This window comes from Pezoporus flaviventris, unplaced genomic scaffold, assembly GCF_033815535.1.
Source record: "Pezoporus flaviventris isolate CSIRO_AGI_PZ_B2104156 unplaced genomic scaffold, CSIRO_AGI_Pfla_v1 ptg000001l, whole genome shotgun sequence".
Classification (NCBI taxonomy): domain Eukaryota; kingdom Metazoa; phylum Chordata; class Aves; order Psittaciformes; family Psittacidae; genus Pezoporus; species Pezoporus flaviventris.
In genome coordinates this window covers 25811027-25826255 of record NW_026892549.1, presented here as the reverse complement: position 1 = coordinate 25826255, position 15229 = coordinate 25811027, and the positions used below count along the sequence as shown (strand labels likewise).

The following is a 15229-nucleotide window of genomic DNA, read 5'->3' as shown; positions in this document are numbered from 1 at the left end:
ACCTAAAATAATGTATTTTTTGTAATTTTTCTTGACTGGAATGTGAAACAAAATAAATTAAATAGACTACAGAATCATGTTTATTTTAAAAATAATGTATTTATACACTCGTAATATTAAAATTTTCATTGTCTAATTCACTGAGCAAAGGCTAATAACTAGAGATGTGGTATATATGGCACATCCTCTAACTGTGTTCTTTGCCCAGGAAAACTCTCTGGACTTCTATCCAAGTTTAAGCTGAAATAGCCAACAGTCCCAAGTGACAACTGTACCTAACTCAATGTATCAGAAGATTTTGGTAGTAATTTAAGAGACAGAATTAGGACTAGCTCTCTCAATGCAAAATGGCAAGTTATTATGCAAAAACCACAAACCACAAAGCAGATGCTAGCAGGAATGGAAGTATGTTGAAATGCATTAAATAGGTAAGTTTTAACTAAAGCACAAATTTGAACTGCTAGAGTGACAAAGTATGCTCTGAACTGTGTGAGAGAAATGCTACATCATCCAGTATTTGCCTGTGTACCTGTAGACAGGCAAATAGGAGCTAGAGAGGGTAGCAGAAGTCACTACCAGTATGGATTAAAAGAAAATCCAGTCAAAACAGCATAAATAAGAAAAGGAAACAGTTATGAACCATCCTAACAATGAATTGAGAAATTACCAGAACAAAATAGTTCAGTAAACTATTGGAAGAGGAGGAAAACCCCACCCTGACATAAAGGAAAAGAGTCAGTGCAGATTTTCTACGGACTACAAAATGTCTCTGCCTGTGCAGCATACTTATGAGACCTGTCTCTGCCTCAGATCCATGCTGAGGGACTAGCACCATTGCAAGTTTTATAAGGTATCAAGGTTTGTTTTTTTTTACCTAACCCCCCAGGTTATTTAGTATTTTTTACATTTACAATTTTCCTTTATTGTGCAATGCAAACCTCATACTCTAAAATTTCCTAAGTAGATCACTATCATTTGTGATTTTTTTTTGTAAATAACTCATTTCTTGCTGAAAATTCTGAGCAAACAGCTTCTAAATATGTTCTTCTACATCATCTTTATTCTGACATATAACATCAGTTGCAAACGGGTTACTGACCTATCTGCTTTAATTTGAACCATACATGGCAAATGACTTAAGTATTTGTGTATTCATGTCACTTGTCTGTGAGATGTGTTAGTCATATTGCCTTTGACCTATTTTTCACAAACAGTGATTCCTCTTCTACTGAGCATCACGACTCTGTCAGCCCTGTGACTACAAGCTATGAATTGACAAAAATAGCACTGAGCCTTAGGGCTATTCATTTCCATATTGAGAAAAGAAAGAGTGATAACACACCACAGATTGCCCAGACGGGTAATAATACAGGTTCGTGAATGATTAAAATCCATGTGCTGTAAAACTCACTTTCGCTATTTCTCTGCTGATGCATTGAATTAAAATCAACAATAGGAGAAGTGAAGTGATATTGCTCTGACAAAAAGAATGACAATAATAGAATTACATGGTATGGCAGGTGATCTCACACAATACAGAAATAGGAACAGCATAAAATTACTTGAACAAAAAGAAAACAAACTGAAAATAAAAGAATGAGGATTCTTAAAACCTGTCTGAAAAGCAAGACTCCCTCTCAGAAAATCAGAATGCTATACCTCTTTTAAGCGGTATCGCCCCTTTTTACGTTACACAGCATTTACCTCGTGAAATGGTTCTTAGCATTAGCTCTGCATTGCTTCCCAAAGGACTGCAAATCTGATATTAAACTGCAAGTCACAAGTCTTTTTTATAATTGCAAATGAGAACACATCACGACATGATCAGTTACCTCCACTGCTGGCTCCATCAGCTTGAACACTGGTTTGGGCTGATGAAGGGGCTGGATCCTTGGATGCCGGCAGCTGAGGTGTTTCTTCCTGGGTTGGCAGAAATGCAGAGCACAGATCGGTTTCAAGGGCTTGTAGCTTCAATAAAGAATTCTGCAGACAAAAGCAGAACATTGGGCTAGATTGAGAACAACAGAACACAGCGATAGCTCTTCAACTCAGCCCATTAGCAGCTCCTGCAAAGGGGTGTTTCACTAACAGCTCTGCGAGGACGTGCAAGGGAACAAACGTGCACTATTCTGCGAGTTTCTTGACTTCTGGTTATTTAAATCCCAATTCACATGGATTATTCATGACACGTGGGAAAGATGACTTCGTCAGCAAAAGACGATTTATTCTAGGAAGCCAAGCTGAGGTGGTGTCCCTTTTCCTGGTCTCAAAGCAATACATTAAGCAAGTATTTTATTCATTGGACTGACATCACGATCTGATGACATTCTGTCCCTCCCCACTTACCATTCATAAAAAAACAAGTCTCCCTCTTCCAGCCACTGAGTGCCATACACAGCAGTGAACAAAGAGTTACTGAGAACACACTCCCTCATGGGATTCTTGGAAGAAATATTTTTTAATTGGCTTTTTTAGACATACTTCTTTATGTAGATGTAGCTTTCATGTAGGCAGCAGCTGCTGCTACAGGGCAATCAGATCATTTCCTATCCGTTGGAAAGGCAAAATTAACAGATCATTGTCACTTGCTGAAGATAAATCAATGAAGACAATGCTCATTATCTATAACATCACAATATAACATCAGCTACTGTGTCGTGCTTGGTCCATTTCTCATTTTAATCTTTAATGCTGCATGCAATATTCAGCTGTACAATCTGACACAAGCATCTTGCTGTGATGTAAATGCTGTGAAAGCCCTTATCACCATCTGACTGGGCAAAATGAGTCGCTACCAATACCTCATGCACTCAGTTCCCCTCTTCCAAGGGAAACACATCTTGTCACATAAATAAAATCACACAAGGCTGCATTAATAATCACACAGCTGGCACAAACAGAATATACGTGAAATGTTAAGTCACTGAAATGGTACATATTTTTAGAGCATTTTCTTGGGGGGGGGGAAGGGGGCAAGGAGGGGGGGAGAAAGGGGAAACAAAAAAACAAACCCCACCAAATGACAACCAACAAACAAATAAAGAAGACAAAAAAAAAAAACCACAAAAAAATCAACCCACCACAAAAAACACCACCCAAAAAAAAACATGAGTTGCCATAGAAAAAAAAGATCCTCAAAAGCCTCTTTCCCCACTATGTCAAAGACATGAAATCAATTTACTGATTCATTTCATGAAATAACAGATTTATTGGAAACATTTCCTTTGTGTAAGTTTCTCACCTATGTAGTGAGTAGTTTAATGTCTTTGCATTATTTTAATTGTAACACAGCTCTTTTATAAACCTAGAGATGCCAGTGGTTTTAGGTTAAAAAATAAAGAAGGAACCTGATTTGGCTGAAAACAGCGGGGAAGACTTTCAGCCTTGATCCTTTCATTCCTTTTCTAGAATTCAGGTGGTGAAACAGGAGCAGAAAGTAGTGCTTTCTAGGAGATACCTCAAAATAGGGAAGTTTCAAAAAAGCACAAGATCACCATAACTAGATCCAGTGACCCTCTATGTCAGGAGTGCTTCAAAATTTGTATCCTGTTCCACAAAACAGATCAGGTTGCAAACACCTGGACCTTGGCCTCAGCTTAGGCCAAAAGGAAAATCCAGAAAAACTTCCTTCTTCTGGTCCCAGAGCAAACAGTTCTGACCATTCCTATCAGAAGCAGCTTAATTAGAGACATGTGAGCAAAGAAATGGCTTGTGTTATACATTTTAGGACTAAGTTCCTCTCATCTGTTGTCAAGATATAATTTGACATATCCTCCTATAATACCAGAAAGAAGTGATTGCAAGATCAAGCACTACTGTTCTTTAAAAATACGGCATGATCTAGAGCTGGTTTCTATAATATAAGGCAGAAGGTACCCTTACTATTGACAGGCATAAGTTGCATTAACAACCTAGCATCCTCTGTTCCTGTTGCCATTTGTAAGGATAATTTATCCATCTTGGCCAGCAGTGCCTTAAGTTCCTCGTCACTTACTGACACTGTTTGGTCCAATATTTTACATATATTATTTCAAATTGATCTGTCTCCTTTGACCTGTCTACTAGAAAGAGTGTGCCGGGTATGCAAATGTCCCGAACATGGTCTTTGTAAGTGAAGACCAATATGATGAATTCACTCAGCTTCTCTGTTTACAGCCATATCACCTAGTGATATGAAATTAGTACCCATTTTATGTGTCATCCAGCAGTCACAGTGACCCCTACCTAGATTCCTGCTTTTGATGCATTTAGTAGAATTCTTATGATCAATTTGAGCATCTTTTATGATCTACTTTCAAAGTCTTCTTTAATCCTCTACAGGGCTTTCTTCAATTAGAGACAGAACGATGGAAACCACCTCACCTTCAACAGCTTTCAAGTAGCAGTGAATTTTCCTTGTCAAGGGGAGGATGCTAACTTGAATCATACCCATGACACTGTTCTGGGGAGGGATTCCATAATATGACAGGCCTCATGTTCCACTTCCTGTCATCCCAGCTAGGCCCCAATGAAGTGGCTGTGTAATTATCACTGCAGATGGGCTGTGTTTTATAGTCAGTAATATTATCTAGCGAAAGATGATTATACCAGTTACACACCAGTGAAGACTGATCCCAGACCAGACCTTTTCCAGAAGAACTGCTGATGGCAATAAGGAGAACATAGGCAAACATACCAGAACATACCAATAAGGAGAGCATAGGGTAATAACTGACAAAAATACCTAACCATCACAGGCTGTTACTTCAAGCATTTGAAAACCAAAAAATATTCCATACCAAGAAAATATGTCCCTTTGCATCACTATTTCTTATGATACATTAATATTTATGGAAAATTCAGCATAAAAGCATTCACACAGACTACATTGTTAAACATTGTATTTTGGCAATGCTTAGGCTGTAATTCACCAGCTGGTTTATATTCAGTTGCTCAAAGTGATATTTTTCATCCATCTTTGGAAGGTGGATAGACGGCAAATTTACAGTCACTGCCAAATACTAAAAAAAAATAATCATATTATAATAATAATAATAACAACAACAACAATAGGAAAACCTTACAGAATTTCGTGATTGTGTCCTTGACAGGGGTTTGATGTAGGGAGAAAAGGGGTAAGTAGCTGTGATCACTTTGATGTTACCAGGGAGACGATGAATCTGGAGTACGCCATCAACCTCATCTTACTCCTAAAACACAGCTGAGTACTATGGTACTGCCACAGCACACTATAAATGAAAAACCATCATACATTTATGGGAACACATGTAAGGAGACATAGCTTTAGCAAAGGCCAAACACAATGCTGCTCACTTCACTAACTCATTAGCAACAGCAGCATCCTAGAAAATGCTAGGGATGACGCTGCTGCCTGTCCTGCCGCATGGCCTGTCCTGCCCCCTTCAGGGCTGCTTGCAGTACTAACAATGCCAGACCAGCTGGACTGGATCCTGCCAGCCTCAAACCTCTTTCTCTCTGGCAGCAGTGTAGCTGCAGCCCAACCACAGAAAGAAGGTGCTCTGCGAGAGGACATGGCCATATATCAGCAACTTGCAGCAGGTTCTCTATCCTTGGGCTCACAGGGGGCTGGCTAACATGCTACCAACTGTTGGCAAATAGAAGGCAAGAAGAGAGATGTCTTCATCTTCTAAACCCTTTCAGGTTAATTTTAAATATTGCTCACCACTTCCAACTTCCCCCTAGTTCTCCAATGCTTTCCAGTACCTGTACAGCTCTGATGTGACTGTAGGCATCCTGCCACAATAGTGGGGATGTGTACTCTTCTGTCCTGCCCACACTCAGCAATACATCTGATCTGAAGATGAACCAGCCTGTGCACATGTTACTTAAAATTCTGCCACGGTCCAGACTTGTCCCTGGGCCCAACTGGGCCATCTTTGCACTTGGCTGTTTAAAAGAAGTTGCAAAACACGTCAGAAGCAAACACAAACAGCTAAAATACATAGAGAGGGAAATGTTAGGTCATGCTGAGTGCCATCACAAATTTTAGTAAGCTCTTCTATGGAAAACCAATATCACTGAAGTAATTTAAGATATGGCATATTATATCAGCTAATTATCTAAGTTCAAATATTTGAGAACTGATATTCAGTCCAGTTTTACTCTAGTAAACAGTAGTGTTTCTGATGCAGTAATTCCTGATCCGTGCTAATGCAAATGAAAGGACATTATTATATTTTAGATGGGTCCTTAAATTTCTTTGGAAAAATAACAAAATTGTTGCCTCTTAAGAACAGCATTTTGCAAGTTTGAAAAGGAAGCAATTATAATTGTCTTGGAGAAAAGTTTCTTGTATTTTCTTCTGTCCTCTTAAAGTAACTGACAATTCAGAGAACTTGAGCTATGCCAATTCCACTAGAAGAGAAAACATCTTGCATTATTCCAGTTCAAAGATAATGGAAAAATAGACATTTACAGGAAGTCTGAGGAAAACAAAGAGAGAAGTCTATTTATTAATTTCGCTAATGCTTTAAGAAAACATATGCATAAAGGAATCATATTCTCACCTGCTGGAGAACACACAGTACAAAAGGATTACCATTTGAAGAGGAAGCTTAGCCTTGCAGTTAATAAACTGACTTTACAAACAGGTAAGGCACTGACTGTCATTCCTTCCATCTACAAGAGTTGAGGCCTTAGGACAAGGAATTATTGTGATGATAGATAACCTCTTACATCTAAGTATCACACACCTACACTCACACTGTTAAATGCCTCTGGAGAATGGAACAATGAATGATCAAATTCTTCCAAGTTATCACCAAAATGCTTTGGCAATGAGTGAGAGTCCCCTGAAAGGGCATCAACCTTTTCTTGATAAGTGCCATCAGTAACTGCCTCTCCAGCTGGATGGGGCCCACAGGATCAGTGCCATGTGACTTGTCAGCATATCCAAGGGACCACGGACTGGTGGGAAAGAGCATCCCAAATGAAGCCTCATCAGCATCCTTTGTTTCAGCTTTGCAGACATCCTAAAGACTGGTAAATTTAATAACTGAGGGAAGAGGGAAAGAAAATATATCTGCCAACCCATAGATGCTGCTCTGTCTCAGTCTGAAGGCTGATAGGCAGAAGGGAGGAGGAGCAAAGCCCAAACTTAGTGCTTTCTGCCTAAAATGAAAACACCCTGCCCCACACACACTGTTACTGAATATTAAGCATGCTTGCACCCTATCCCTGGGCCTGCTCCTGCCTCTCCAGGACAGCAAGACAGCTATTCTATCTAGTTTATTGATGGATTTACTGGATTTATGAAATCAGTTGGGGCAGAGAAGGAGAATAACCCAACCCTTCAGCATTTAATAGCCTTTGAAATGATTCATATAGAAAAGAAACTGAGCAAATATCAACCTGTTCAATTCCTTCACTCTAAGGAAATAAATGCTTTTATATGTCACATTAGAACAGTGATGTATAACAGCATCTTCTTGCTTTTTAATCTGAGAGTTCAGGTTAAGATAAAATAGGCATATTTTTTGTGAACATAAATAAATCTCTGTGGTATCTGTTATGGCAATATTTGTGTCTTGAGGCATATGACATTTTCAATTCAGAGCTTCCTTTATGGGGAACAAGCAAGCAACAGTAAGATAGAACAAGATATGCCCTGGGTCTGTACAATGCCATGGATGAGCAGTGAAGAGAGACACTGCTTTCTCTAAATCAAGAAGAGAATTTATTTTCTTACAACCCATGTTCATTTGGGTTTTCAGTAGACCTGAGACACCAAAAAATCTAAAATTTTGCAGAAGAAACCATCAGAAGGTAACCCTTCCTCATTCCTCATAAATTACTGGGAGTTTGCTTTAATGTCTAATTATCTGTTTCAATATCTTACACTGATTTCATTTATTACATTTAATCTTAACCTTTAAGGAATCCTTTGCAAGGATTTTAAGTGGAAGCTGTCAGATGGAAGCTTTGGTGATTATTTGCACTGGGGCTTCTCAAAAGAAACAATAACTTGATTTCTTCCAGAGCCTTAACTGGCTAGGCAGAGGCTGAACATAATCCCTTGTATTGGTCATGGGATGTGCCTCACTAGTTAGCATCACAATTTTCAACAGTGAACTGCACAACAATGTCACAAATGCACAGGAGATAATTCGTTGTAAGGAGAAGATTAAGTCTGAATTCCTTTAAAAGGACACATTGTGGTTTTCTCCTAATGAAAGGCAGGCATCTATTAATAGACATACATGTTCTCTGGCTGATTATGGAAACAAAGCTGTCTTTTCCATGGTTTGAAAGGAATGGGATTCCCTTCCCTCCCAACTCTTTTTTTCCACTGCTTCCAATGTTCTGTTGTCTTGGTCTACACTTAGAAATATTACCTGCTCTGTGTTTAAGTCCAGTATTGTTCATTGCCTTGCCATGTGTAAGCATACTCTATGCTAGCATGCAGATACCCTTGTTTATGGAAGATGCTTTATAAGGTTTCTCACTTTGAATAATTGCAAAACTTGGATTTGACTTCCAGCATTTTGCTGATTTCGAGAATCTAGCTCGGGCTCATCTATTTTTTGACATGATCACACAAACAACTTCTTTGTGCTCTACTCTCTCACCATCCTCCTAGTATAATCCATTTGAGAACAGCTCGTTTCAAATGTCACAGGTGCTAGTGGACTTTCCTTACTTTCTCCCTTCACTCCAACTCTCTTTTCTTCCCACCTTACAACCAAAGTACCTTTTAGACCACATTGTACTGTTCATAGATTATTTATGTAGGATGTAGAAATCTTGAGAACTCATTTTTAAACAAAACATAATTGGTAGCTGAACACTTTTAAGCTCTAATATGAGGAAAAAAATAAAATGTTCTAGAAAGGTGGCATTTCACTCAGCCAATATTGAATGTTTAATTCTTTTCTGAGCACAAAAAGAAAGCTGGCTTAAAATATTTTTTTAAATCTCTCGCCTCTGGCGTTTAAACTATTATAGCAGTCCTGTATCACGTTTTTAAGCTTTTCTCCAAAAACATGACTAGGATGATTTAGTGAAAAGCTAACCTTAAATTCTCAAGAAATTACATTATTCCAAAACCTTAAAATTAACAAAAAAAAAAAAAAAACAAAAAACAAAACAAAAAACAAACAAACAAACAAAAACAAAAAACAAACAAACATCTAAGTCCAAAGCTGTAACATCATATTTCAACTTTTGGTTAAGCTTACCTCATTTAAGCTGTTAAATTGCTCAGTTGCTTCTTTTGGTGAAATGCATGTGTTCTGATCTATTCTACGAAATAAAACAAGAATGTTCACTCAATAGATTGCTTATCTGTGATGCAAATATTTAAAACCTTCCATCATGTCTGCACATAAATTACAAGTTATGGGATAAAGTTTTTTTATTTAAAAAATAACATTTTTATCAAAGTTACATCTGTATTTTATGCCTTATTCAAAACAACAGTGATTTTACTGGAATCTTAAATAATGTATTTAAACTGTGAATAAGGTCCTGGAAACTATGACATTAGAATCTGGCTTGCTCTGCCACAGAGAAAAAGTTCTACAGAAGTATGATCGGCTCCCAATATCTTTGTGAGCTAATGGAATTAAAGCCAAGAGAAAGCTCTAGCATATGTTTAGATAGAAGCACAGTTTGTCCCCCATGCTTTAAGTCAGGAACAAGAGTTTTCCTGTATCAGAGCCATGGAGAATACTTCTTTCCATATTTAAATTTGATAGTATTTCAGGCTCCCAATCTTCAACTTTCTGCTTAAGTTCTGTTTTGCAAATTCCACAAAGACCCAAAGGACTCTTATGTGGAGCTGGAAATCCTTTGACTAAGAAAGTTTTTCTAGTGTCACTTTGCAGCCATTGGATATGTCCCTACCTTTGTTTTTCCCTCAGTGTATCACATGGAAAAAGGAAAGGAAGGTCCTGAACCGGCAAGGGGAAAATCTTTTCCCTCAGACTACAGCTAGAGTCAACTGTGCCCCATCCAGGCAGATGTGGTCATGACCTAAGACTCCACACACCTACCAGCCTACCAGCTTCAGGATTAGTTAGTCACAAATTAACTTTACCAGTGAATGAAATTGAAGCCTAAAAAAAACCTTCCCATGGATTAGGTGAGAAACCTGTATAGGCTCATACCACAGCACTGTCCTTCCCCAAAGCAAACAGATTTCCCCAGTCAGCTTCAAAGCCTGACATGGGTATATCACAAGAAAGCAAGAAAGCTGAAGAAAGAAAACTATTGCTGCCTCAGAGAATGAGATTTCACATTGCTGAAAAGGTACCATCAATGTTTGCTGGCCCCTGTGAGGCTCACATGATCAAAAGTAACACAAAATCCAGATTCCTTTGGCCAAATTTATTAATATTTTTCAGCCTATTGTGCTCAGAGTCTTCTAAGCAAAACCAAATGGTTTTAAAAGTCTAGAAACCTCAAAAACAGTGCAGACAGATGCGCAGGCCTTTGTTATTTATGAGACATTAAAGACTGAAATGATGGATATGCCACTTTCTTTACCAGAATAGACATATTAGATATCTACACGAGAGTAAACACTTGACTCCAAACAGGATACAAGGTGTGCAATTCACACTGAAACAAAAAATGAGTCATTTAGGTGGTATACATCTAGCACCAGAATGGGAAGTTCCACAGACCAGCCAGCTTTAACCCCCTTCAAGATGCACATGATCAGAAGCGAGTGATTTCTGGAGACACTTTATCAGCAAGGTGCCTTGACTGACTGTTGTGCAAGCACTTATCTAGATCTCTGTGTAGCTCTCTACATACATATGCTTTCTGCCATTTCACCTGAAAATGAATAGCAAATGTCACCATAATGTGAAGAGAACAGAAAGAAAATGGAACTACAGAATCAAAAATGTTAATGCCAAACAACTAGCTTCTAGCTTTTAGGGATGAGAGAGAACTGTAGGAGACTGCAGAAGAGGGTTAAAAAAAAAACTAAGAAAAAGCATAGGGAGAAAAAAAGGAGTAATTTAATAGAAAAAAAATGAAATATTCATAGTTTGGTTTAATAACATGTAAAAAAGGACCAGCAAGGCTACAAACAGCTGGAGAATTAATTCAGTAGTGAAAAAAAAACCAAAAACTTAGAGTGATTTATTTCACTGAACTAGAGCTAGACATAAAAAAAAAAAAGAAGAAAAGGACACATGCCAGATTTGTACACTTCTCATTTGGATGACTCCTTTCAAGGTCATAATACACAGTAAATGTGAACTCTCCTTAGGAAAAGAAAACAAAAAACTAAGTGCTAGCAGCAGTTCTTACATGTGCAATACAATGTTCTACATAATTCAGAGCTGTATCACTCACACAGTCTTGAGATTAAAAAGTTCAGAACATCCCTGAAGTACCACCTCTCTCCCATTCAGGCTGATGATCTTGTCTGATTTTTTAGAATAAGTCTTTTAGCAGAAGTCTTGCATTTTGCTGCTTCCTTTAAACTGAAAATGCTGGAGTAAGATGCTTTTTGTTTGCATTTTTTTGGATCCTGGATATATTTAAATCATTAAGGTGAATAACCATTTCTGGGAGAAGACCATTTACATAACAGTATGCTGAACTGATCTTACTCGATATAGAAAATTTTGGGGTCTGTTTTTTGTTTTCACCAAGATAACCTGCATTTGCCTAGCAGAGCAGTTAATCTGATTGTCACCAGGCAACAAGGGGCTTGCAATTTAATAACTATGGGTTGGATCCTACTCACATTAAAAGTCAATCACAAAATATCCATTAACTTCAAAAGCAGCAGGAGCAAGCCCTAATTTTCCATCTGTGCTGAGTACATTAAACGTATTTTAAGACTTAGCTGAAATTTTGAATAATTGTAGGCAACCCTTATTTTGTATAATTTTCATAATGTAAAATAATGAAAATGGAATGCTTTCCATGGCTACCACTCAAATATATGTTATACCATATGCTTTCTAAAATATGAAAGGCCTGATCTCCCACTCTCCCTATAGACTCTGGTTTTGGCAGAATTACCCTCTTCTATATGGCACAGATGAGAAAGATGCAGCTCAGTAACGTGTACATTTGAAGCTTGTGGACATCACAAAATAAAATCCAAATACTAATTATCATAACAGAGCTCCAACCAAACTGCAAAGGGAAGATCAATTTGCATGAGCAGTACGCTGTTTAAAAAACCAACCAGAACATGTAAATTATTGAATTATGCATATCACTTCTAAACTTGCATAAAATTCAAATAAAACCACATAATTTAAAAAACTAAAAAGGATGTTTAAACATAACCTAAGAAAATTCACTTCTTATTTCCCAGACTAAACCCATAAAGGAGCATTACATTCTGTAATTTGCAAGCCCTAATCCAGTCCAACCCTGGGTTACACTAACTCTATCCTCAGGAGGCTTATGTGTCTATGAACCACAATGCCACACTTGCTCCATATCTTGGCCCAATTAATGCATTACTGGTGCCAAGATAAATTCTGGCAAACAAACTGCACACTATGCTGTGGGATGAACCCCTTTTTCCAGATTCAAACTATCCTGACCCAGTATTCCTTCCCTGTCTCTAGTCTAGTAATCCCAGCATAGGAGTGACCCACCAGCTCAGAAAGGGTAGCCTCAGTACCACATCAGAGGACTGATCCAGCCTATCCAGGGGTTACATTACACAACTTCACTGAAGAACAGAACCTGCAACCAACACACCTCAGTGCCAGGAAAACACAAAGGTCTTTTCTGAGACCTCCACAACTGGCAAAAAGTGTTATGAAGTTCATAGTCACCACCCTAATACAGGCCTGCAGATGAATACTTCAAAAACAGACCTATGAGTCCTTACAAAGCAATACAGAACTGCAACAGGCCTCCGGATGAAGTGCACATTTGCAGTGAAAGAAACAACACCATTAAGGGCCCAAGGCTGTTTGGATACATCCTAGGCTACTCCTTGGTCAGTCCCTGATTGCTGGAATAAGCAACCAGCCAGAGAGCTAGCATACCAGTGCGTGTTTCATCAATCACAGCACTTACATAAAGGCTGGCCGTGGGCAGCTGGACAGCCACACTTGTTTTTCATCTTATGAGCACCTCTCCCAGTCACCAGGCACAATCCTTACTTGGGCTACAGTAAGATGGCTTTTTTTTTTTGGTCTCTCTGCCTTTTTCCCTTTTTTTCTTTCTTTTTTTTTTTGGGGGGGGGGGTTGTTTTGTTTTTTTTTTCCTTAAGTGTATTGCAACCCAAGAGCTTGCTCAGGGATTTTCCATGTCTTGATACAGGAATTATCACAGAAACAATGTTTTAATATGAAGATTCCTGAAGAAACTGTTCTTAGGAACTGTTCAGTCATTTCCCAGCAAATCAGTGTTTCATCAGCAAATCCTGGTTTGCTGACAGAGAGCTATTCACAAACACATACTGGTTTTGATGAATTTTTGCCAGGTCTGAGGCAAGACTCAGAGGGAATCCAGCCAAGTTCTCCCCCTGCTCACCTGGCTGCCTGTGTGGGAACACAGCCTCGCAAGCTCTGCCTCACTGTGCAGGTCTGCCATATGGCATGAGGACATCAGCAGTTCTGCAGCTTCCCTACTTCTTCCCACACATCCCTCAGTTGTAGGTACTCAGCAGAAAGCATGGAAAATACAAGAGTCCCCACCTGAACTGCACTCTCAAAAGCTACTTGCCTTGAAAGCTTCAATACTAAAAGCCTCACTAGAGCTTAGTTTCCCACAGGGGAGCACAGAAACTGTCTGAGTCCAAGATCCAGGGCAGCCTGTTCCTGGCATTCCCAGTTTTCCTGAAGAACAGTCATAGGTCTAACAGAAACTGCCACCCTATAGCCTCTGTAGAAATTAGGCACCAATCAAGGGACCAGCTGATTCCTACTAAATTAAACCACTCCACTCCCACTTTATTTGGGGAATGGGGAAGAGGGGGAACTTTCAAAGACTTTTTCTTTGGCATAAAATTTAACCCCAAAGTGTAATTCCGACACTGACTTGGAATGCAACCTTCTGTGAAACACTGATATCCCCATTGCCCAGGAGTCCCATGTTTCAGCTCCCTCTCTGTGTACAGGCATCAAGAAAACACCATCCTCTATTCGGGTAACTGCATACACAGCTCTGCAACCCACATCAGCTTTGCTGATTGCCTTTGAGAAGGCAATCGGTAAAAGCAGCTTTTTGTAATCATCTGTACTGTTCCACGCTGGCTTTCCTATTCTCTGTTTAAAAAAAGGAAATTCTTTTTATTTGTTCCTGGGGCCTGCATATAACTTTTACCTCCCAAAGGTGCAGATTATATTACAGTCATACCCAAACCCAACTACACACAATGTCTAGAGCAATATTCAATGTAATCACTTGAAATAGTATTAGAAATTCATGTTCTTGTAATAAAATGTAAATGTTTCCTTCCTGCAGATGGTATTTCATATTCTAAATTGATGCTGATTTTCATAAATCATGCATGATACATACTTCTTAAAATGAAAATTCTTGATTTACAGGTCATGTATAGTTTAGCCAAGAAAAAGACAGTATTCCCTCATTCTTCTGACTGTAGTCTTTTCATAAAGTATTTTTCCATTTCCCTCAAATCCTACTAAAACTTTTCTTTCACTGTTTCAGTGGTTATCATATAATGAAAGTAAATACACACACTCCCCCCCCAAAAAAACACAATCAACATATATACTTCTAAGTTGTATTTTTGTAGATTGTTTCTCTTATATTGCCTGTTTTTTTCTGTCACATACCTGTTTATGAATATCCCTTGTTAGGTTACCCTGAATTTAGACTGCTCTGCTTAACAGGGACTATACTGAAAAGTTTTCATATCTCAGCAGTTTTTGATCCATATTTAGACAAATTAAAACTATGCTGGTTTTAGCTGCTCCATACTCACTAGAACAGATCTTTTAAAAACTCTGTACAGTTCAGAGGTATTTACCTGAAACTCCAGTAAGACTAATGACAGAGCTACAGAAGTCTGCAGAAAATGAATTAGAGCAGAAGTAACAAGCCACACTAGAAACAATTGACATTGCTTCTTAGTATGGGACAAATAAATCCTTCTTGTCCTACCCTCCACACAGACATCTAGGACTGTATCAAGTGGCACACTTATAGCAGTGTGGCCATCTCCTGTTCTCCAAAAGACCATTCAGCTTTTGGTCTATGACTTAGGGATCCTATGCAGATGTAGTGTTCCAAAGCACTGCTAATTTTAGCA

General features: G+C 38.5%; 1 protein-coding gene across 5 annotated transcripts in view; it reads right to left on the bottom strand.

Annotated features, from left to right (window-relative positions):
- The window catches only part of FAM13C (family with sequence similarity 13 member C), a 54262-nt gene that overhangs the window by 23250 nt on the left and 15783 nt on the right, over positions 1 to 15229 (bottom strand). For all 5 annotated transcript variants that reach the window (XM_061449161.1, XM_061449119.1, XM_061449151.1 and 2 more), the window contains 2 exons: positions 9198 to 9261; positions 1833 to 1983 (listed from right to left, as the gene is read on the bottom strand). In XM_061449161.1, coding sequence (XP_061305145.1) covers positions 1833 to 1983; positions 9198 to 9261 — 215 coding nt within the window. The remainder of the gene's footprint in view (positions 1 to 1832; positions 1984 to 9197; positions 9262 to 15229) is intronic.